Source organism: Natrix helvetica, assembly GCF_964273705.1.
Source record: "Natrix helvetica genome assembly, chromosome: 4".
Classification (NCBI taxonomy): Eukaryota; Metazoa; Chordata; class Lepidosauria; order Squamata; family Natricidae; genus Natrix; species Natrix helvetica.
In genome coordinates, this window is record NC_138550.1 from 151,971,749 (window position 1) to 151,997,632 (window position 25,884).

At 37.1% G+C, this 25,884-nt stretch overlaps 1 protein-coding gene across 5 annotated transcripts in view; it reads right to left on the reverse strand.

Moving 5' to 3' along the window:
* Positions 1–1,205: 1,205 nt before the first annotated feature.
* TRPS1 (transcriptional repressor GATA binding 1) overlaps positions 1,206–25,884 on the reverse strand; it is a 277,918-nt gene continuing 253,239 nt past the window's right edge. For all 5 annotated transcript variants that reach the window (XM_081950845.1, XM_081950844.1, XM_081950846.1 and 2 more), the window contains 2 exons: positions 10,283–10,405; positions 1,206–2,582 (listed from right to left, as the gene is read on the reverse strand). In XM_081950845.1, coding sequence (XP_081806971.1) covers positions 1,521–2,582; positions 10,283–10,405 — 1,185 coding nt within the window. In that variant the 3' untranslated portion in view covers positions 1,206–1,520. The remainder of the gene's footprint in view (positions 2,583–10,282; positions 10,406–25,884) is intronic.

The window sequence follows — 25,884 nt, forward strand, 5'->3', positions numbered from 1 at the left end:
ACAACAAGAGGACTGCCTGGGCCAAGATCATGAAATTGAATTGAAGTCCAACCTTTGTTAGATTCTTGCAACATTTGTGAAGGTTTGTCTAACAGCACCTTTAACCAATGACTGAATATTTAGTTATTTAGCCCTATTTCCCTGAGCAGTTATGCTGAGGAGCTTTCCCTTCATGGAATAATTTTACAAAAGGTTTATTATTATTATTATTATTATTATAGTAATTATTATCTTGCTCTCAAAAATATTAAAAATAAGATTGGCCATGAAGGCAAACACTACCCAAAGCCGGAGTTAAATCTGGTGAAGCGATTGACTACTGCATATAAACAATCTAAGGACTTCCGGGAAAAGTCAGTCCCACACTCTACCTGAAGCAAAATTGAGAGAACAGTTAGTCAAACATTAATACTATGAATGTCAAGTCCGTAAAGTAGCTTTCGTATAAGAGAGAGATAAGAAAACAGAGTACTTTTCCTATATTTTGGCCAAAGCATCTTACATCCACAATCTCCTGAGACGTAGCTTGCAATCCCCAGATCTACTTGTGAGCTGAATTTCAGTGAATCTCTCTTATAAAGGGCTTTCTCGCCACCTTTAAAACTTAAGACGCAGCCTGGAAAGAAGACCCTCTTGGCATAAAATATCATGTTCTGAGACTCCCATTAATTTAACTTCCATCTTTCCTGAGAATTTTGTTATTTACTTGATTTCAGAGTGAAAGGGAAGGAACAGCTGAAAACGAATGCTCCTGGTCTTCAACCTATTGCATAAGCTAGACCTCAAAAAGATGGAAGGGCTCTGTCATTGTGGATCCAACAACAGCTACCCAACTGGCTTAGCACAAGAGACAACTGGAAAACAAAACAGAATAAAACCATACCAAACAAAAAAAAAAAAAAGAAGAAGAAGGGGGGGGGGGGCTACTGCCTTCCAGATTGTAGAAATGCTGTTGCAGGAGGATGTTCTAATAAGGCCAAAGTGAACCCAAATGGAGAAAAAAAATACTACTAGATTTCTGGGCATCAGTTTATTTAACAAGTCCATTTCACTATACAATGTGCATATGTGTACTGTACACCTGCTTCAGCATTATACATCTTTGCATTCTAGCCAGCTATGTTTCTCGTACAAGAACAAAAGCATTATTTGCCTGGTTAAGTTTTGCAAAGAGACCTTCCCTGATATAATGTCTTTTGTATAGATTTTTCTCTTTCTTATTTATAATTTTTTTTTTTTTGCAGGATGGGTCCCGAGTGATTGATTCCTTCACCCCTCCCCCGTTCCTGCTGTCATCCTTTTTTTTTAATAATTGTCTTTCTTAAGAACTTTTAGTTTGCTTGTATGAAGCAAAAAGGAGGGAAGAAGAAAAGATTGTATATTGGATAAGGCATGCTTGCTATATGAAGTGCTTAAGACATTACAAGCTATTGAATTCCCATCAAGGAAACCTATTTCTGTTTAATTGTGCTAAGTGCTAAGGTTTTTATTTTATTTTATTTAATTTATTTTATTTTATTTTACTCTTTCGGTTTGCCATTTGTTTCCGCTTGTGCATTGTTCTTATGTAGGCCCCTCTGGATGTGAGTGGTGAAGTCATACTTGTCCGTGCAAAAATATTGGCATATGCTGCATTGAAAAGGTCCACTGTCACCATGGCAACTCATATGCAAGGCATACATCACTTCATCCAGAAAGACAATGCCACAGTGCACACACTTGGTTGAAAGATCATCTTGAGTACTTCGGTCAACTTTCTCGGTTTTAACTACATTCAAGGAACCTTCATTTTTTACATTTGACGCTGTCTTAGCTTTCTCCTTAGAGGCACCGTTTGGAGTCGCCCCAGGTCTGGAATGTTTTATCGCCAAATCTAGAGGAATGTCATTGTCAGATCCAACAGCTGAAAAATGAGGAGGCAGATTAAAGGTGGGATAAGGCACATAGTTTTGGCAAGGATTTGGTAGGCCAGGCACATGACTCAAGTAGTGTGGATTCCCAGGAACGGACAGCTTATATTTACTCCAGAATCTCAGCCAATCGGCTTCACTTTGAAACTCATTGTGTACAAATGGAAGTCCGAAAAGTGGGTACTGGTACTTCTCAATAGGGCTTCCGGGTGGTGAATAGTTTAGGTGTTTAGCAGGTCTCATGTATTTCTCTATTGGACTGCCTCTCTCTGAGCTTCCTTTTCCTTCTGATATAGAGGAACTATTGCCTGGGTCTCCAGAACTTTCCTGAGGACTTTTTATCTGAATGTGCAAAGGTTGCATCCTTTTATGAATATCCAGAGATTGGCCGACCAGTATTGACTGAGGAGCTGAATGGCTTTTAGTCAATGAACCCTGGGCTTCATATTTACTTAGGCTGGGAAGCTGGATTTCTCTCTGATGACCTTCTGTTAAATGATCCTCTGACCTCCTATCTAATGGGCTGCCGTTGACTTGTTCCTCGCTGTTCCCTCTCTGTTGTTTGTTTAGCTGCTCAGCCTGAAGTGCCTCTGGGTTAAGGCGTTTTCTTGTCCGTCTCCTAATGATCTGCTCACCGTTGTTCTGCTTAATGATGTTTAAAGGCCTGGGAGTCTGCATATAAAACACAATAACATCATCAATAAAAGAGCAATGCTAAGCAAAGCTTTGCAAAACGGTTCATGCAAATTGCTTGATATACTTAAAGAGTTCAATTCAGTACAATCAAGCCATCCAGGGGAATTGTTTTAAGGAAGGCTTTATTTGGAAGGAAGATGCAAGGGCAGTGAAGCACAGGAAGCGGACTCCCTCATTTTGAATAATTAAAACACGTCACATGTTGCGTTTTGAATCCCTTTAGTTGGCACCGAAGTGAATGTCATGATCTTCATACAACAACCTTGAAAGTGATAAGGCACCATCAGTGTTGCCCTTAGAATGTAAAACTCATGTTCAGTTTCATGTCAGATTACATCAAGCCTGTATCACAGAAGTCTTTAAACCATTGTTTCACAGATTGGATGCCTTATGAAACCTTCAAGGTTGTGATGGAAGGAAACGTATATGAAAGAGGAAGGAGAAAGGAAGAAACATATATGGATATCTAGGTAAAGGTAAAAGTTTTCTTCGCACATATGTGCTAGTAGTTCCTGACTCTAGGGGATGATGCTCCTCTCCGTTTCAAAGCTGAAGAGCCAGCACTGTCCAAAGACGTCTCCGTGGTCATGTGGCCGGCATGACTAAACGCCGAAGGCGCATGGAATACTGTTACCTTCCCACCAAAGGTGATTCCTATTTTTCTACTTGCATTTTTACATGCTTTCGAACTGCTAGGTTGGCAGACATTGGGACAAGTAATGGGAGCTTACTCCGTCACACGGCACTAGGGATTCAAACCGCTAAACTGCTGATCTTTTTGATTGACAAGCTCAAAACCTTAGCCTTGAGCCACCGTATCCCTTGTGGACATCTAACTCATTGTCAAATTGTATGGTTTCTTCAATTAGGTATGATTCATGTTTCTTTGTCTTTTATATCTCCTATCATATTTTTATAACCATTTTCATTTATTTATAACCATTTTCAGGCCATGATCAACTCGAAAAGCAATATACAAAGGGATTAAGAGTGTGATCAATGAACTCTGTAACAGCTTGAATTAATCAAATATGCTAATATGCAAATAAAACCCACTTTACAGAGCTGTTCTTTTATCTCCCGATCTGCCCCCTTTATCCACCTTTGCCTTCATTAAGTTAATTTATAAGATAATTAACTTGTGCTCCTAATCGCCTATCTCTGTTTGCTAAGCTGTATTCAATTACAATTGCCAATCAAAAAATATATCCTTATGATTTATATGCAAGATAAGAAATGGTCATCTGTGCAGAGCCCAACCAACATGGGATACATAATTGTGACATTATCAGATTTGTTGGCAATAGCACACACACACACACACACACACACACACACACACAATCATTCTTTCTTAACTATGATTCTCAAAGTTCCCTTTTGCAGGATTTATTGATAAATGAAACAGATTTTTAAGAAGCCTAGTGACTGAACTGTCTTCAAATTAGAACTAATAGATCCCTTTCTACATTACAGCAGCAACTTTCTGATTCTTTTTGTGACAGATGTCAGTAAGACTTCACAGCTGGCTATTTAAATAACGTTCTCTTGCATCTCTTATCAGTCTAGGAAACAATTCGTACAGATATGAAGGAGACCTTTCTGCCCATCTGTGGAATTACATTTGCATAATACACTATGCACTGGGACATTTGAGAGAAAAAGGAAGGTGTTTTGTGTAAATGTACAGACAATCACACTCAAAGATGCACAGTCGTAATAAGCATCCTGTTTTCATGTTTTTGTTTATCATAGTCTCTGCATCACACACACACACACAGGGGGAGTAACAAATTTCCACATTAGAAGAAAAAAGATGTCATGATTATTATAACAATTCCAAGGATTTACAGAAAACTATCAGTGAACACTCAAGACCCAGTCGTCCAAAAGATTGTCTGGAGCTTAGTAAACAAAGCTATTATTTTGTTGCTATTATAATAGAAAGAATAGCAGAATAACAGAAGGGACTTTGGAGGTCTTCTAGTCCAACCTGCTGCTCAAGCAGGAAACCTTATACGGTTTTACACAAGACTGAAAGTCCTATTCCTAATGGGAAGAGGAAAGGATAGAAGGTAAACTGGAACATTCTGGTTCTCTGCAATGAGACTTGTGGAAATTGAGACGAAGGACCAGATCATCCATGGTTGTACCAGTCTCAACCTTCTAACAAGTAAAGTCAATAGGGAAGCCAGATTCACCTAATAACTGTGTTATTAACAACTGCAGTGTTTCACTTAACAACCGTGGCAAGAAAGGTTGTAAAATGGGACAAAACTCACTAAACCACTGTCTTGTTTAGCAACAGACATTTTGGCCTTAATTGTGGTCACAAGCCGAAGACTATCTGTATTGCTTCTGTGAACACTGTGACCGAAAGAATGAAGCTCAAGTACATGTGCAACATAAACTTTCATCTGATAAAACTATCTTAGTTAGATGCCAATCTGGGCTCTCTGTGTAAGTAATAGACTGAAGCCATGATGAAGAAAATATGTCAAGGCCAACAGTCTCTAAACAGATGAGTTCGGCACGGAGACCTCCATCCACAGCACTTGGAAGGGGTCACTGCACTTTCTCCTGGGGTATGGGTAATCATTCCGTGACACATTAATGAGAAGGGTGGTTGATTATCATCAATTGCCAGAAGTTAAAATCTTCCAGAAGTGGAATTACAAGAATAAGAAAATATGCACTCAATGAAATGTCTCCCAAAAGAGCAAAATAAATGGGATGGGAAATGGCAGGGTGGATAACACCACTTCATATTAAAGTTGTGAAAAAACTCCAAATAAAAATAACCCTGAAAATTCAGGCATGTCTCTTCTTTCCTCTTCCCCGATCCCTGGTTATATCTATCTATCTATCTATCTATCTATCTATCTATCTATCTATCTATCTATCTATCTATCTATCTATCTATCTATCTATCTATCTATCTATCTATCTATCTATCTACCTACCTACCTACCTACCTACCTACCTATCTATCATGTCTGTCTGTCTGTCTGTCTGTCTGTCTGTCTGTCTGTCTGTGTCCGTCTGTCTGTCTGTCTCTCTATCTATCTATCATCGTCTATCTATCTATCATCTATCTATCTATCTATCATCTATCTATCTATCATCTATCTATCTATCTATCTATCTATCTATCTATCTATCTATCTATCTATCTATCTATCTATCTATCTATCTATCTATCTATCTATCTATCTATCTATCATCATCCCTGCCTGCCTGCCTGCCTGCCTGCCTGCCTGCCTGCCTGCCTGCCTGCCTGCCTGCCTGCCTAACTACCTACCTACCTATCATCTATCTATCTACAGTATCTAGTATCTATCAATAAAACCCTGGGAAAAATGAATGAATAAATATTAAAGGACAGATTTAATGTAGCTATTTTGGTTTAAAGTACTCAACCTACAGAAAGAGAGTCTGAAAAATCCTACCCTTGCCTCTCCAGTGACATCATAGCATTCCCACCTTGCCCCTGGGATCTTCAGTAACCTCAGGAACTCCCTCCCCATCAGAAACATGTTGCGCTAAGAATGGTTTGACCAACATCAATTGCTACAGAAATCAACACCCAGGGGCAGCACATTGATCACCCAGAAACGTAGTAAACACATGCTCCTTATGAAAAGTATTGTTTGTTTGATTCTCTCTAGGCAAGATGAGGTGGCAACGTGGTAACATTCATATTAACATTCAAGTCTGAAATCCATGAATGTGAATAAAGGATGCTTCCAAGGTTTGCCAAAGTTTTGTTTCCGTTTCTATAGCAGGGATTTGCTGTTCTCATTTTTCTCTGGCACCCCAGTCAGGACTCCATAATCAGGTCCAAAACCTGCCTACGCACATCACGGAAGAGATTTGGGAGGGAATCAGAAAGGCTCAGAAAGGATGAGATGACCCATTGCATTAGGCAAAATAGAAAAATAGATGGTAGCAGTTGAACCGTTTATTGTGTTGTTTTTTTCTGAAAGTAAGCTCTACCATACTATTTGCCATTGTTGTTCAGTTGCTAAGTCGTGATGCAACCCCATGAACCACAGAATGCCAACCCCTGCCCCCTTGTCCTCAACTGTCTCCCAGAATCCTTGTCCCTATTTAAAGGTAAAGGTAAAGGTTCCCCTCGCACATATGTGCTAGTCGTTTCTGACTCTAGGGGGCAGTGTTCATCTCTGTTTTAAAGCCAAGGAGCCAGCGCTGTCTGAAGACGTCTCTGTGGTCATGTGACTGGCGTGACTAAATGCCAAAGGCGCATGGAACGCTGTCAACTTCCCACCAAAGGTGGTTCCTATTTTTTCTACTTGCATTTTCACATGCTTTCAAAGTGCTAGGTTGGCAGAAGCTGGGACAAGTAACAGGAGCTCACTCCATTACACCGCGCTAGGGATTTGAACCGCTGAACTGCCGACCTTTCTGATCAACAAGCTCAGCATCTTAGCCACTGAACCACCACCTCCCTATTTACTAGATTATAAATTCATCGACTGGATCAGTGGTGGGTTCCGGATCCTGTTGCAACCGGTATGTTGCAACGGGGCCCGGTGTGTACCAGGTGCACAGCATGCGCATGTGTACTTACCGCCCGCGATGCTCCAGCTGTTCGGCGGAGCATCGCGCAGGCGCTGTACGCTCCATGCACATGTGCACAAGCCGCAATCGGTTCAAATACAGGTGAGGGCGGGCAGGCAGGTGGGCCCTCTGGAGCACTGTACCGGAATGGTACCTGGTGCTCCCAGCAGGCACCGGTACGCCCGTACCAAGAGGTACCGGTCGTATCCCACCACTGAACTGGATATACATTCTTGATACTTTTTAAATGAAGAAACCTCTAATGTTTACATTTAATTAGTTTGACATTTTTTTCCTATTGCTAACTCTGTAGCAAACTTAATGTTTAGCAACACTTTTGCCCTTTGCTCAAACTCATTAAACATTAGTGTGCCTCAAGTAGAAACTTAGTAGCTTGTTTCAAGACTAGTATTTAAAATGGTTTTACCTTAGCTCTGTAGCCGTAAAAATAAATGTAGCTCCAACTTACTATCAATTAACATTAATAATTGATTTCTTTTTAAACCAGCTTTTAAAAATCCCTCGATGCCATCCATAGCAAGCGGCAAGGATGCCAAAATAATGACACATGAGTGATGATGTCATCACACAATAAATGACTCCTGAGCCATGACATTTGTCATGTATGTAAATCACAGTGTTTGGGTGTAATGTTGTCATATGTTTCTCTTGCCTCCTCCGACAGGGGCCCATGCCAAAGAAAATTATTCTAGGAGTTATTAGTAATTCTATATTTTTTACCACAGCAAAAGAAAAAAGAAAAAAAGAAGGAAAGAAAAAACCTTGTGCAAAACTTAAAAGCATTTTAAAAAGTAACCTTCGATTGACAAGTAAAACTACATGTTGCAGGTCCCATCTAATAGAGAAATACATCTGGCGGGACCAAGAAAAAGGGCTCTCTCAATGGTAGCCCCATCCCTATGGAATATTATTCCCTAGAGATAAGATTGATCCCCACCTTGTTACTTTTCCAGGAGACCGTGAACTTATGGTTCTATCTGCAGGCCACTTGAAGACTTGTGGACTTCAGCTCCCAGAATTCCTCAGCCAGCATAGCTCAAATACATAGCTGCCTGGGGAATTCTGGGAGCTGAAGTCCACAAGTCTTCAAGTGGCCAAGATTGGAGACTCCTGCCCTAAGCTGATTCAGAGAAAATCAAGTGGTTGGTTGTTGCTAATATAGGGGAAGTGGGATGGTATGGCTTTTATGATTCTGATTTTTTTTAAAGCTATCTGGAGTCACTGTGTGTGAGTTGAGCAGCCATATAAATTTGTTTAATGAATGAAACTTTCTGGCCCAGTTCAAACAAAGAAACAAACAAAAAATATTTATGATAAATCAAAACATAAACGAGCTTTGTGCTCTTATCTTTGTTTTATTTGGCTCTTTTTTTCTCTTTACATGTTACAGTCTAACCCATTTGAGGTTAATTAGATATAATTTTCCATTTTAGCTAATGTATGACACAGTATCGCAATTGAAATAAACCAAGACCTTTTAAAATAAATGAATGGAACCTTCACGAAGTGTGAAAACTAGCAAAAAACTGAATGTTGATCCATAGATTACTATAGGCCAGTTTTTTCCCCTCAGTTGCTAAGGTTGAGAAACACTAGTTTTAAGCCAGCTAATAGCTGAAGATTCCTATGAATTCAACCATATCCTTTACCCAAGAATCAGATCAATTTAAATCAGAAACAGAAATACTTCCTGAAGCTTTTCCTGCCTTTCTGATTTTAAGCCAGGGCTCAGATCCATTAACATAATGATGATAATGATGGCATAATGATGCCATCAGCAGCAACCAAACTCAAGACTGGCTGAAATAAGTGGAAGCTCAGTAGAAGACTGTCTAAATTTGCAGAGCGGTTCAATGAAGGAAATCTTGCAAAGTGTTGGTACTATGTAGAAGTTTAATCAGAAAGGAGGCACTGATACACACCGAAATATATACCCCCTTTTAGAATATCACACTTTATATAATTCATGTTCATTTTGGAGGTAGCTAATTTATATTAGCTAAATACACTGGATAAATACACTGGTTTAGAAAACCATGGGAAAATCCCGGTCAGTATAATGTTATTTCTTCTTCTATTGCAGACCGCCTGGGAGATTTGATTGATTGATTGATTAATTACCTTCAAGTCAGTGTCACTCTTAGCAACCATATAGATAAATTCTATCCATAATGATCTGGGATTATCTTTATACCTTGGGTGACCTTTCTGGGAGTATCCTGGGGTTATATACTTTTGGCATACATTCCAGGGGTCCTTCACTCAACTCTCCCAGGAAACCCACAAACCTCCCCCCACCAGGATAAGTAGCTCAGCAAGACTTGGGGGTATTCTGGGAATAGAGGGAGAAAATAATTAGCCCTCAATTCATGCATATTTATGTTTCCTTATAAGATTCCTTTCAATTTAGAGACATAAGGAGTTGTCTTGAATTAGAGTTAGAATATTCATCCTTTTAAGCTTAGTACTTTCTACGTGACTGGTTGACTGCTTCTAGGTTTTCAAATCAACCTGGAGATTCTAGGAACTGAATGTTCTGAATGGAGATTCTCAGTCATCCAGGTCATGGTTGTCCCAAAGGTCCTTTTTCAAGAGGCAACTGGGCTTTCTGGTTTTTCTTTGAAGACGTTTCACTTCTTAGCCAAGAGAGATGAAGAAGCTTCCTGCATAAGAAGCGAAACATCTTCAAAGAATAAACAGAAAGTCCAGTTGCCTCTTGAAAAAGCACCTTTGGGACTAGGAACTCAACTTGTCATAAGCTTCAAGCTGCACTACCAGAAAGAAATCTTGAAATGTCCTTTTTCGACATAATTCTGTGTACTTCTTGTGTGAAAGAAGGAAATAGCTCCATCTTTATTCTTTGTTTTGTCTCCAAGTAAATAAATGCCTCATTGGGCATCTCCAAAACTGATTCCCCTCTCTATGGCATATCAGCATCTTCCATAATGAATCACATCTGATTCTGGAGTGACCACACTGAAGAAAATGTGCAGTTAGGAAATTAACCACAGCTGCCCAACTTCAGCTGAGTTGCTGAAAACCTTCCCAATATAAAACAAGCAAGTTCTTCCTACCGAGTGAAGCTTCTGGTAGAGACCACACGCATTGCAGACATATCCTCCATTTGCGTTCTTTCGCCAGAGTGAGGTCTTTGTGGTCAGGCAATTGGCACAAAAAACACCCGAGCCTCTACGTCTCTAAAATTGGGGACGGAAAAAAAGAAAGGGAAAAAAAAAGATGTCAAAGGTTAGTCACGTGATCTGTTAATATGACAAATGTACACAACAGTTTTCTATTTAGCCCGATAGTGTAAAATTACACTAGACTGCACATAATGCTGATTTTCACGACAATTTACCTTGCACCAATGGATCAAGTGTGCCAAACCCAAATAGTTTTGTTTTCCTCCGAAGTTTTAACTTGGTAAAATCCCGAATTTGTGCCTTTTAATGAACAGATTTGATGCCCCGAATTTTAAGATATTTTTTTTTAGAGTTGCTCTTACGTATTTCTACCCCCTGGATTTTGAGTTATTTTCATGGTGTGATCATTAACAACACACTTAAAACATAAATAAAAGCTCTTTCCAATTAATTTCAGTTTGCATGTAGCCTTATTTCGGTTCTTAGAAAGTTTTTCTAGCTCTTTAACAAGATGCAAAATGTTAAATTACAGGCTAATGTAAATATAAAAATCACATATGCTGCTTTTTATTTCCTAAAGCCCACTGAAAGCATGGCTGAAATTCAGTACTATGAAGGTGTACATAAAAATCTACTTTGGTGATAACACCACATGATTTTGTCTCATCAGCAGATGGTGTAAAAGCACACTTTTAGGAACGCAAAGTGAACATAAATGAGGGTGTGATTGAATTCTACAGCTTTCTTAATCCTGCAACTGAGAAAGATCTGTTAGATTTCTTCTATCGTACAAAGATATAGTTCAATCTAGTGAAGAGAGTTTCACAGAAGAAGAACACGGCAAAGGAAAGCATTAGAGGCTGATTTTATAGACATAACTGTTAATAATTATGACGTGGCTATTTCTCCCTCTTTTAAGGAAAGCAAAACTTTTCAAGTTTCTTTTTTTAAATATCAACATTTATTAAGAGTTCATCAGTTTGCACAACTGTGGAAGGACGAACCATTTTAGCAAAAGAGCTTAAACTGATTTTGTTCTAAATTAAAAAATTACTAACCTTGTAAATCAAAATTTCAAGGTTTCCTCAATTTTAAGCAATTCGTTTAATTTTACTCCATACTGTAGGGAAGGAATGCTGGTGCCAAGAAAGTACAATGGTTATAATTGTACTCTGATACATTTCAAATGGAAAGCTTTTTGCAGACATAATTTTGGCTTGGAGCATGGAACACTTTCTTGGCATTGAAAGGGCATTTGATTCATCGGGTGTTTCGCAATGTATCACTAAAAAGACCTGGTGATCAGCCAGTTCCCCATAGGGTAATTTTTCCATCCAGATGTAAGCGCTATCAGAGGCCCTCGTCAGCTAAACTAATTATGATCTTGCATTTGCTGATGGCTGCCCTGCTTCTAATGTTTAGCTTCCCCATTAATTCAGTATACGACAAAAACATAGGAAATATGCAGAATTGAGGGGCTGGTAACTTACACGACTATAAAATTTTAACACAAGTGCAATATTTTAGGAAGATTGGGGAAACATTTTCAGTAAGAACTGAAGTCAGACCAACAATTGCCCTTTTAAACCACAAATATAGTTTCATTAGTGTAGCGAGTTGTGTTTCTTTACGTCAAATCAAGAACGCCAAAGGAATAATCAGTTCTTCCGTCTCTGCCACTAAGCTCAATACCACTTAATCAAAACTATAATTATATCTCACTCTTTCACCTAAATCTCAAGTGCAATTGGACGTGATCTGTATAGAAGAGTCTTAAGTAGCTTCACATTTATGTTTAAAATGGTCAGTTGTTTGTTTAAATACATAAAATGCACTCCCTGAACCACAATAATATAGTATGCATGCTAACCTAATAGTCTAATGCCAGTCAATGAGTTTGCCTAACAAGTATCTAAAGCCCTTTAAAAAAACAACAACTCTGTAGGCTCGTTTATCCACAAAAAAGCTCAGCCGATTGCCAAAATACTTTCTTTGGAGATCAATAAACTTTTAGTTAAATGAGATACAGCTATGCATGCAACAAGATCTAATGGAAACTCTTTTGCATGGCCATCTTTTGAATCTGCTTGAAAAACATATCGGTCTGTTCCAAATGTTCTTAGAAATGGAATACACAAGCAGAGGCACGCTGAACAGGGTGTATACCAAGTGTGAGTTTTTCCATGCTTGACAAGTTTGATGGGTGATGGTTATTTGGCAGTTTTTTTTTTAAAGAGACCAGATAATTGTTTTTAACAAACATGTACTCATCTGGAGTTGATAATTTAGTTTTCTACTATATGTTGTGCACACATACTTGTAACAAAGGGATAGGGCATTAATTATGTAATTGGGGCCACCCACTTAATTTTTTGAAAACTCATCGCTGTCTTCTCAGGCATTTCCACAATTATACTGAATTAATATCTCGTTGCAGCATTTAGTTGAATTTTAGTCTTGATTATAAAGAAAGGAAGCATGAATATCTATGGTTTTGGATATATGTACTTATGCTTTTTTTTTAAAAAAAGATGTACAATTTAAAGAAAGAATTATATCCAGAGGAGGTGTATTTATTTTATACAATAAGCATGGGGCTAGGATCTAATTTAATTGGATCAATGAATGAATGAATATCAGATTTATGCTTTGGAAATATATACACTGAAAATGTTAAAATTCAGCTTTTTGGTAGAACTGACATCTGCTATAACCTATATCCAAGTCATCACAATATATACTTTCTCTTGTAACTGTAAGTAATTTTATTTGGTTATTTGAAAGATTATGTAAAAATAGTCAGACATGGAAATTATTATGATTTTTTTTGTCTGCTAAAAGAATGGAAATAATCTCCAAAGCTGGAGGAGGAATTTGGCCATACATTTCTTCTTGCTACACAGAGGATGGATTGTTGTGGAACTCATTATGTTAACCCAGTTATGAATACAGAAATGATGTAATATTAATAAAGGATAAGTGTATGCTATTTATTAATTGTTGAAATTACTTGTTGGAAAGCAAGATAAACTAGAAAGCAGATTGTCCGTGTAGAAATGTTAACTATTTTTGAGATGGTTTGTTGTATGTCAAATGGCTATTTTGTATAATATACACCATAAAAACTGATTAAGCTGAAGAATAATATTCTAATTTTGAATGATTACAAGTTACAAGTGCTCACTTGTGATGTGGTGACAAGTGCAAATACATTTAATCTATAACATGGTTTTCCTAAATGGAGGTTGTTCAGATATGCGGAATATTTGAATTTCCAGGCTGACTATGCCATCAAATTTTTTGGTTGGGAATTCTAAAAATACACCTGGAGGGCACCTGGTTAAAGAAGGCTGTTATGCTTGCCTTGGTTATATCATACATTAAGTCGTCTTAGCTCCAAATACTCTTTACTGCTCGATTGTTTGCATCAGCTGTCAGCATTCAATTAGCCAAAGCCAACGGCTTTGTAAATAGATACCAAAACCTCTTTAATGCAAAAAAGAAAAGAAACCCAAAACTCTATTTTTGCTGAAATTTTGGATTCCTATACGAGGATATGGGCAGTGCAATGGTTCAGTGCTTAAGATGCTGCGCTTGTCGGCTCAAAAGACAAGGTTTGAGACCCAAGTGTCACACAACAGGGTAATCATGTGAAATGTATAATTAACCATAGTTTACATGTCTATGCACAATTTATTTGATGTTACTCTCTTTTGTTCAAGGTAACCCTAAGCTCATGTCCTAGATCAGATTAAGCAGCTATTTGAAAAATTGCCAGAGTGAAGTATGTTATGGAAGACAGTCCAATCCAATTCATGTTTAGAAATATTTAAACAAAAACCTGTATTAAAGAAGTGAAGAATTGGGACTTTGGCTTTCCAGACTGATCAGATGCAAAAGTCATCCAACTGTACATTTTCACCACATTTATGATTTCCAGAGCTGAAGCTGTAGCTATAAATCAGCACAAGAAAGCATGGAACACATTATGGGCTAGCTATAGATTTTAGGATTGTTTGACATGAATGTGCCACATGGTGCTACTGATGTTGCCTGGTTTTGTTCTTTTAGCTTAAACCATACATAAGAATATACTGAGTTTGTTGCATCCTTTTCTACACAGTCTCTTCAGGACAGCAACAGGAAGAAGGTTATGGAGCTCAGCAGCAAATATCTTGATGGAATTGAATCTTTGGAGATGTGCATGATAGTTCTGATTCTTGATGCATTAACACCATCAGTTGACACACAATTCTTCTAATGTGTGTTCTTTTTCCTTTGTTCCTGAGTGTTCACCAATAAAAGTATTAATTCCAGCCAAAAGTTTATTTAACACATTTGCTTTCCAGCCCTCCTTGAATGTCATTTCTACTTTCAAACACAAATTTCAGAAAATACAATTTCTCCTTTTGGAAACACACATACAGGGTAGGTATTAATTTTGTAGGCACACAGCATGGACTGGCAACGTGATAAAGGGCTCCTTATAAGCTTGAGAAACACAGTTAAAAGTCATTCCTAGCCATTCTCAACAAACTGCAAATCTGTTGAGCTGGGTCCTGCTGAATATCATGGGAAATCTGTGTTCGGTTTCATGCAAAATCGTATTTTATCCTAGCCATAACAAAATCTCCAACAACAGTTCTTAACATCATGGAAGCAAGGACTCACTGAGCACCAATGGCAGGAATTGGATTTCTTTCAATGCCACTTGCTTTAATTGGAGTTATCCGTGCAAATTTCCTGTACAGACTTGGAAAAAAATAACCCCAAAGGATCAATAATTGAAACTATACTTCTGCTAAGTCAATCTTTAATTATGTGAATCCTTGTATCGAATACATTATAATAACACAGCATGAAGGGACATACAGTTAAGGGTCTCTCAATATTTTCCATTTTAGTTCCTAGGTTGGGTGTTTAATATATTAGTCGTTTCAAATCACACTGGGTTGAAATTTGGCATACAAATTGGTTAGCACAGATGTGAATATTTTTTTTAAAAAAAAATATTTAAATCGTTTCAGCTGTTTATAATTTGAAAGAAGGCCAAATATTATTTTTTTTAAAAAAGAAACTAAAATTCCCAGGTTTGTGAATAATTCTTGCCTTTCATAAGTTGAACCACAGCAGCTTAGTTTCCAGGGAAATGCCAACAGAAAGTTTCCTGCTCCATTAATTTTAAGGGAAAAGAAAGCTTAGTGAAAAAAGGGAGGGAAAAACATTTAATCTTGAAGCATATAAACCCAAATGATACCTCCTCAAGGAACTTTTTTTAAAAAAGCAAATTGAGAAACGTACCAGAACCATGAGAATAAGTAACTGTTTTAACCGGAGGTATTATTTACTAATATTTTTTGAAAATATCTTGTTTTTAACCCATACTGGCTCTCTGATCATCAGCCAATTTCAGCCAAAGAATGTTTGTGGGTACTGAAAGCAGGGAGATGTTGAAAGATGACATTCATTTTCAGCGTGTACCTATCACATATTCAACCAACATATGTATGGGAAGCAGATGTCAACTTTCTGTTAAAATTGCAGGGAGTTAATTCACATATTTCTTAGCTTTTATTCTGTTGATATTTGAAATTCAGAATGGTCCCTTCACATATGCAGCATCTGAAGGCAGGACAAGAAGCAATTTTTCCCCTTTCAAATTCATTCACAAATATACCTTCTTATAGGTGCTGTTAATATTTATCTGTTAACCATTAATGTTTATAGTTATCTTCATACCAATATATAAAATGCACTTTGGGTCACTTTCTTGCCATCCCATGTCTCCATCTTATTCTGCAACAACCTTGCTCCTTCAATCTTCCCAACCTCTCTTCTCTGTCTTCTTCTTTTCTCCTCTTCTTCCTCTTTTCTTCTTCCCCTCTCTTTCCTCCACTCCTCCTCTCTTCTCTTCCTTCTTACCCTCTCTCCTACTCCTACTTCCCCTCCCTTACTTCCTCTGCTTTACCCTTTCTTCCTTTCCCTCCTCATCCTCCCTCCTTTCATTTTCGCCCTTGCTTGTTACTTTCTCTGATAGGTTCTCGGGATGATTTAGGACTGTTCATCCTAAAGTAACACATGACTGAGATATGGCAGCCTTGAGAATTTTTTTTACTCACAAACCCGCATTAGGAAGACACTGAATGAATATCTCCGTAAAACAGGTCTAGGCGAAGAAACATTAGCATGAATATAGCAACTCATTCTGAATTATTAAATCCTCCTTATTGTATTGCAAGCAAAGAGGCTATGCCTGCACACACGTCTGATATTGTTTTACCTGAATTTCAAACAGTAAATAATTATTCACAGCAGAAACCCATCTTCTTGAATAATGCAAAAAAAATGATGTTGTTCAAATAATATAATGGTAATTAGTAGTGTTGTGTAAAATGAATTTGAAATATCTTGTCAAGTCTCAAACAGTTGTTTTTCATTAAAATGAACTGTTTCAACCATTTTGGAAGTATTTCAAATTCAGAACAGAACTGTTTAAAGCTCAAACAATTGAAACCATTGTCTGAAGCTATTGTTTTAAGCTCGATAGGGGATATTTTGAATTCAAGAGAGCCAAATTCAAAAAGCTTTTACAACCTTCTAAGAAAATATAAAGGAACACTAGTGTATCCCTAGTGGTCGGTTTTACTGTCACAAAGAAGAAGGAATGGCTTCTAATTTTGAAAACTTTTCTTAATAAAATTTGCTTCTGCTGTCTACAAAATGAAAGTAAGTGCTTGTGTTTTGAAGTATTTGCACTCTTTTAAATATGGGATTTCCCCCAGCTTTCTCAGATGAGGAAAAAAATAATAATTGGTGCAGAAAACACTGTCCTCCCTTTGAAATAACTTTGCTTACCATCTAAAACATACCTACACATTGTTAATCCCTTCTGGGAGAGGGGGCGGTCTAGAAGCACAAATAAATTGAAATTAATGAAACATGCTAATATTATTAAAAGGAATACTTAACTGAATGAAAACTTCCCATGAAAAAATTCAAAGAGACACAAAGAAATTACATTTTACTCCAAAAGTGCATATTATTAAAGACTCTAATATCCACCAAAATTAAAGGAAAATTATTTGTTTTCATACAGGTTACCTTACAGGATACTTCAGAACATAAGTAAAACATATATACCCAGTTAAGTACTAAACATGGTAGAGGACATGTATGAAATAAGAATGTAGAAAGGTATTTAATTTAGATTTTAATGTAATCTTTTAAGTTAATTCTTCACACAATCTATCTATGAAGTTTAATAGTGTGTTATACTGAACTGATAAACACAAACATCTCAAGTATATATTTGTGTGTGTGTGTGTGTGTATGTATGTGTATATATATGTATTTGTGTTACAACCCCTGGTATGTCCAGTAAGGGTATGGCTAGCTGATGAGAGCTAAATAGCTTGAAATAGATCTATACTAGTCTCCCTTTATTTATTTATCAGCACAAATATAACACACACACACACACACACACACACACACACATATATATATATGTATATGTATATGTATGTATTTGTGTTACAAACCCTGGTATGCCCAATTACATCGGCCTAATATGCAATACAGCCCTGGTTCGATTCCCAGTAAGGGTATGGCTAGCTGATGAGACCTAAATAGGTTGAAATAGATCTATACTAGTCTCCCTTTATTTATTTATCAGCACAAACACAACACACACACACACACACACACACACACATACATACATATACACACATACATACATACACACACACACACACACAATCCGCTATTTTATGAAAAGCTAATTTAAAAAATGTGAATAACATGGATATTGAAATGCAAAGGAGAATTCAGAAAAAAGATGTGCAACATTTCCTACAAACTTAAAAAATAGATAAAACAGAAATACAAATTAAGGCTGGACTAGAGTGAAGACTGAGCAAGCTGGATGGGTTCTGATACCAGTTTAAAAAAAAAAAGCAAAAATGAAGATGGTGATGATATTGAAGTAGCACAATAATGCTGACCAGATGGGAAAGCAGGAGATGGAATTCCATAGTTAAATGAATCTGTTAGCTATTTCTGGATTTAAGGATGATGCTGGGATGAATGTGGAATGACATCAGACTTGAGAATTTTCTCCCTCCTTAACCTTCCTTTGAGCAATTTCCTTAAACTGGATCCTTGATGTTATCTCCTGATTTTTTTATTTTTATTTGCTTCTTTTAGCCAGAATTAATCATGTCAAGTAACATTCTACCATTTCCTTACATATCCCAAAGTTTACTTTAACAGCGTTTGTCCAGAATGGGTTCATTTCAAAGAAATGAAAGCTGAATGCAATAGCTACTGGGAATTACAAGTTATTTTGTATGAGGATAAAAGACAGAGATCTTTTCCCCCCGTGAAATATTAGATTGGTGAGATTCCTATTGACAAAGTTGTTTAAACTGAGTAAGTACCATGCTACCATGTGCAAGCAACCAGATCCACATGTGAAGGATTCAGTTTACTGCTTTATTGTTCAAGCCTACACACAGGAATCTTCTCAGATTAATGGTTTGCAGATGGGTTAAACTAGATAAAGCTCAATAGTATTCAAGGGGTTGGGCTTTGCCTTATGGCTATGTATAGACTCTAAACTAATCCTCCACTTGACTCCTCTTTCAGGCTCTGCCAGTTATTCTCCAACACATGCAACATGTTTCCTTAGAAGCAAACAAACTCTATTCTATTCAATGGGAATTTGTCTCAAATACCCGTTGAAGGGCTACTAGAATTTTTGTGTTATTTTACTATAGCATGCTGAGAATTTTTTCTGGGGGGAGGGGAAAGTTGTAAACAGGATATTATGTTTGAACCAATTGATGTAGAAAGTTTAATTTTTAAAAAATCAGACTTTTCTAACTATGCTATAACCATTCAGAAACTTCAGAAATGGATTAACAATGTAATGTGCTGTAATATAAGGTATGATATTTAAGCAGCTCATTTACATTCCCTCATTCATGTGGATAAGAAGAAGTACAAAGTATTTTGCAAGAAACTATTGCTATGAATCATACTTGAAAAAAGCATACTTGTGTACACAAATGCCCTAGCTCTATATTTTAGAATAATAACAAAAAAAAGGATATTTGGATTAGTAAGAAGGGAATATATTCAAATATATTTGCTTTAGATCCAAGAAATAATCAAGGTACAAATAATTCATAATTACGTAAAAAATAAGAGACATTTATGACATTGATCAGAGTTGATCTTGGTACATGCAATTCTAAATGGCATGTTGACATTAGAAAAAAATAGGGTAGACTACTGCTAGTTAGGAATTCAGCAATCTGGAGATGTCATTTTTCTCTCCACAAAAGGACACAAATCATTCAATGAACTCTCAGTCAGAATGAAACTTTCAGTGCAGGGGTGGTACTCTGCTGGTTCGGACCACTTTACCCAAACTGGTAATGGAACCCAGTTCTATGCCGTCCCATTTAGGCACTTTTTTTAGCGATAGTGCATGTGCGGACAGGGTCACATTTGTGAACTGGTAGGGATGGTAAGTGAATACCATTCTTGCTTCAGTGGGTTATCCTTGTTTAAATTTGATTTTTCTACCTGTATATATGTTGTGTTTTCATGAAATTAGAAAGCAATCCAGCTACTCATCCAGTCTTCTGTTTTTACGACTTCATACCTCTTACACATGGACGGTGTTCCAGGGAAAGAAAGTAGTTACTTTAAGGAGTTTGCAAACAGATGCTACATGTTCATCTCCTATGCCTCCTTTTTTGCCTTGAAATCTAAAACCCCTGCACAGCTGTAGTGCCGCAAAACCTTAAGGTTATGCAAGTCTTGTGCAAAAATAATTAATCCTATTTGTAGGTTGCCCAATCAGAATGACCAGGACAGTGATAAAAAGGGGGGGAAAAAAAGGAAAAGATGGCCGAACAGTGAGGCAACCTATACAATAACATTAAAAGTACTGCAACATGGACTCCCACCATATCTTAGCCCAGCATTTTGGAAAAGAGACAGATATTTAAGTTTTGGTCAGAAAGACAGTAGTGGGAAGCTAATCAGATGTCTGGGATGCTCTTCCAGAGGACACAAGGTATGACAGAAAAGGCACATCTCCCTGGTCCAATCAGAGAACGTTTAAAAAACCCAAAAGCATTAAGCTTGTTATTTATATTAATGATATTATACTATGTGTGATTTTCTTTCTATCTCTCTCGTGCGTGTACACACACACACATTAATCACATACTCGCCGCCCCGAGTCCCTTTGTGGAGAGGGTGCGGCCTATAAATTAAATAAATAAATAAATACTCGTGTTTAGAAATAAAATAAGAAAAATATATACCAATGTAACATAAAGTCTCTAAAATTTTCTTAGCATGAATATTACTAAGATGTTCTAGGGTGTTTTTTTTTACAGATGAGAATCCATATTTCTCTTTTCTCTGTTGAAAGATTGAAGGCTTTTGAGTTATACTATCAGTATTTTAAGATATATAGTGCCACTAACACTTTGTGATGTAAAGATGACCTCCGAGGCATCATCAGTAAACTTTGCTTTTGCTATGAAGTATTTCAAAATCTGGGAGTAGTTTTCATTCTCTGCTGGGTAATAGCTAAGAAATATGAGACACATCTGCAGCTGTGCAAAGCCTGGACTGAAGGAGGGGATGCAGGTATCTTGAGGAGTCTGACATGTCTGGTTATGGTTATAGTCCAAATGAAAACAGCCTGTCAATTTATGGAAGCTACTTTCCAATCCAACGAGATAATGTGAAATGTAACTATAATGAATAGATACATACGATTGCAAACAACATCATTGGTTCCTATTGCAAACCAAACCAAACCAAACCAAACCAAACCAAACCAAACCAAACCAAACCAAACCAAACCAAACCAAACCAAACCAAACCAAACCAAACCAAACCAAACCACCTTTCTTTTATTTAAGATACGTTTTGGTTCTTCTCTCACAAGATAAGGCAGGTAGGAACCTAGAACTATTGATGATGACCATTGAGGCTGCTTCTGTTTTGCTTGGCTTTATCTTTTAATATCCTGCTTTTCCAAAAATAAGCCCTCCCCAGATAATAAGCCAAATTGGGCTTTTGAGTGCATGCGCTAAAATAAGCCCTCTCCCAAAATATTGCAACACAGCAGCAGCCATGAGGTGACCATGCTCGCTGCCTCCTGCACCTCAAAATAATAAGACCTCCCCGAAAATAAGACCAAGTGCTTATTTCAGGGATCAAAAGAAAATATATGTCTTATTTTCGAGGAAACGTGGGATATATTTTAATAAATGCTGAAAAGTAAAATAGACGGCCTTGGCAGCATCTTTCCTTTCATCCTTATTTGTAGGAACTCCTATGGATTCAATAGAGGGCCCACAAAATTTCTCAGAAAATAAAAATGAATGACAGCTGCTGAGTTCTTGGTAAATATTCTATTTATCACTTATCCAGATTAACTTTCCAAATTTAAGTATATCTCCCCCCCCCCTTAAACAAGATAAATTTAAGTTTGGAGAGCTAATCTGGATGGCACAAGGAATATACTGAATGCCTTCACCAGTTTTTGTGACTGACAATTCAGCCCACCCACAGGTGCCATTTAAATAAGAATACGGATAGTATATTATGTTTCAAATGGGTTCCTATTTCTGAGTTTTGCTTCAGATAAAAATTCAAGCTACAACTGTGAGAAAGTGGTTGTCTATTTTTTTTTAAAAAGATGTTAATACATATTGTCTAGGGACAAATTTGATGGAGTTTTGTCATAGGCTCTTTATATTTATTTAAATATATTTATTTATTCACCTCAGAAGTTGTAGTTGCAGTTCATGGACAAAGATCATACACTGTGAAATGTGACATTAAACTACTGCATGTGATTTTATTTCACTGAAGTTTATATTTGTTTTATGTTTTTTTAATTATGCTGAGGATGCTTTACATGACATCTTCAATAATTCCAATTATTTTGTACTATTTTGACATTTTCAGTTCATTGTGCAATAATCCATTAATTCCCCCATGAACACCTAAATCCATCATTCTGATCTAGAATAAGCACTTTATTGTTATATCAAAAAATGAAAATGTTTGTAGCAACTTCTTCAATAAGCAGGAAAATACTACCATTGGTTCTATTGCTCATGTGAATATTTGTGCTATTAACAATATACCAAATTCTAATATAAACTCTTTTCCCCCCAACGTTTCTATCTTTTTCAAACATACAATAATTCTTAAAAACTATTTCTAAACCCTTTAAAAGGTTTGAGACATAAACAAATTTTGCATGAAATTACAGTCTACTTTTCATGTATTTTCACAGAATAACTCCCATAATCTTATGGTTTCCACGTTGCATTGTTTATTTTCCGTTACTTCTTTAGTCAGTGATTGAAAAAAAAAATGCTGGGTAAACTCTGTAGGGGTGAAAATGCTCAATTGATAATGACAGGAACTGGCAATATTATGCAAAATTGTTAACATTTCACAAATCCTATTTTCCCCCTTTTATTTAAGCCAAAAAGGAGAGAGGTAAGGAGTGAAGTTCAGTTTTTCCCAGTTTCGACTCATCCAATTTTGGGCCACACTGAATTTTAAATAAACTATTATTTAATCAAATGCAGGGAACATTAGTTTCACTCCTGCTGACAACTTCAATTAGAATATTTTTACTTTGGACTTTAAAAAAAAAAGGCTCGTGATCTTTATATTGCTGTAGCTTCTGCAGAACATCTGGTTGCAATTTTTATATATTCAGCCATCAAACTCCTATCTCTGTGAAACAGTTTATTCAAGATTTGTTTTAATTATCTAGCACTGCAAACTGCATCTGGCTTTCTACAAGAAAGTGAGGAGGATATTTCAATTGAGGCAAGCATTACTTTTACTGGCTCAACAACAGGGTTGATAGATGATATAGAAAGCTAGCTGCTGGACAAATGGAATCATAAAAAGAAATGGTTCTTCACCATGCTCAGGAAAAAAATACCATTTTGTATGGATTTTATTCTTTTTTATTATACACTGTTAGTTGTCATCCTATACTTTTTCTCCTTTTTGGTGGCCCAATTTATAAGTTCATTTGTTAATATTCTCATAAGTTCAGCATGTGCTCCGATCTGGAAGTAAGACCCACTGACATAATTGGGCTTTAACTTTTAAAATTTAGGCTGTCTGATTTAACCATCACAATTATGTTTTGAGAAAATCCTGACTTAGAAACTAAAACTGTATTTTTTGTAGTGTTTGTAATGGCTTCCTGTACTGTGGTGAAGGAGGCAGCTTTTAATGAAAGGTACACCAAAATAGATTGGTCTGTTTCTTGTAAATATTGATATAGGTGGTTTAATGGAGGGAGGGACTGGAGAGTCAATATTTGTTCCTGTTTTTTGATTGGCCCAATTAACCAACTGATGATGCAGGAGAATGAGTGTTGCGGATATTATTAGGCTTTCCTTCCAGGGAAATAAAGGGAGCACATTCTTCTTTTATCAGAATGATATTCAAGAAAAAAAATTTACTTTTACATACTCTCAAAACATTGGTGGGAAAGAGAAGCATGATACATAATTATAAGTATGTTTTTAAACAGGGATTTTGAAACTTAGATTTGAAACTTGAGTCATTACATGGCTCTCACCCCCGCCTATTATTGAAATCTGAAGTAAACCATGCTAGTTAGTAATTCTAGGTGTTGTAGGCCCAAAAATATTGGGAGATACTTGATTTGGGAAGGCTGGTCTAAAATGATCTTAGGTTCCTTTTCACACAAAAGGAACGCAAACCCCAAACTGTATCCACTCTAAATAAATATATAGGTCTGTGATAGCAAACCTATGGCATGCGTGCCGGAAGTGGCACACAAAGCCATCTCTCTGGGCATGCGAGCCATTGCCCGTTGCTCTTCCAGGTTCTGGCACACCAGCCGGCTGGTGTTCAAGTGCGTGGGAGTGCCGTAAACCAGAAGTGCACATGCCGGGCAGCCACTTTTCCAGGTTCCGGCACATGCATGCGCACCGGCCACCTGGTCTTCCAGTTTCTAGCATGCAGACCCGCTAGCTAATGTGCATGCACATGCTGGACACTGGAAGATAATTTTTGGCATGTGCATGCATACTGGGTGGCTGCTCTTCCAGTTTCCAGCACACATGTGTGCGCTCACTTGCACTCCCGTTTTGGCACTCGGTGCCAAAAAGGTTCACCAACAGTGATATAGGTTGTCCTACGGAGCATGGTGGTTCAACATTTAAGACACTGGGTTTGTTGGCTGCAAAGCCGGCTGCTCAGGTTTGAGACCCGAAGTCCTAACCCCAGCTCCCATCCTTGCCCTAACGTAGCAATTTGAAATCATGCAAATGCAAGTAGATAAATAGGTACCACTTTGGAGGAAAGATAACAGTGCTCTGTGATGTCAAACTGGTCACATAACCATGGAAATGTCTTCAGACAGCGCTGTCTCAATGGCCTTGAAATGGAGATGACACTGTTTCCTATAGTTGGCAATGACAGCAGAGTAAAATCCTCACTGACTCCTTTACCTTTACTTACTATGTAGATCAAATGAATAAATGATTCATTTATATATGCATATACATGCACAAAAATATATACACACACATATGAGTATCAACTTGGGATATTTAATGGAACTATCAGTCAAGCTCTTTTGTTGACTATATATACTATAGTGCCTTAGGGACAATTATAATTTTGGCAAAGGTAGCATTCTCCACCATTATCACCAAAATATAATTTCTGTAGTAGAATGGGTACAGAATAGAGTAAGCATGCAAACATTCCTTATTCTTTTACAAGTGTCCATCTCATAATGTAATGTGGAAAGTTGCAACTATTTTCCTAATGAGGTAATTTATTTTGGAATTCACTAAATGAAAATACCAGAAAAAAACCCTCTTACTGTAAAGTCTACTATTACTATTTTTGTTTTCCAAGCAACCAGCATTTATCATTCAAAGTCATATGTTTCAAAATCTTTAGGTATCTCCCTAAAGGTATTTTCCTAAAGAGTCAGCTTGGTTTACAAACAATTGGTGAAAAGATACTATATCGCTCCAAAAATAGATGAATTTCCTAACCTAGCAGGGAGGATGAAGACATTTGAATATTTTGAAAAAAAGAAATGTTCTGGACATCATCACAAAATGCTACATTGACGGATAACCATTATCTTATTCAAAAATTTTCCAATGAGAGAAAAAATGCAGACAAAAACATTTATGAGCACTTTACTTCCAGAATGGAGAATGATTACATAAACTAATGGTTTTTCTATAGAAAATACCAATCTTTACCCATCACTTAAATTTATCAAGATTCTTCAATGCGTCTAATCTTTTAGCTACTTTTATAGTAATATTCAGCTGGTTTGGACCAGTTTGCCCAAACTGGTAGCGGAAATCGTGGGTGGGCCTGCCCACCCGCTCCAGGTCTAAGCTGTCCTATTTAGGCATGTTTTTGAGGTCAGGTGCATGAGTAGAAGAGGCGCATGTTTGCAT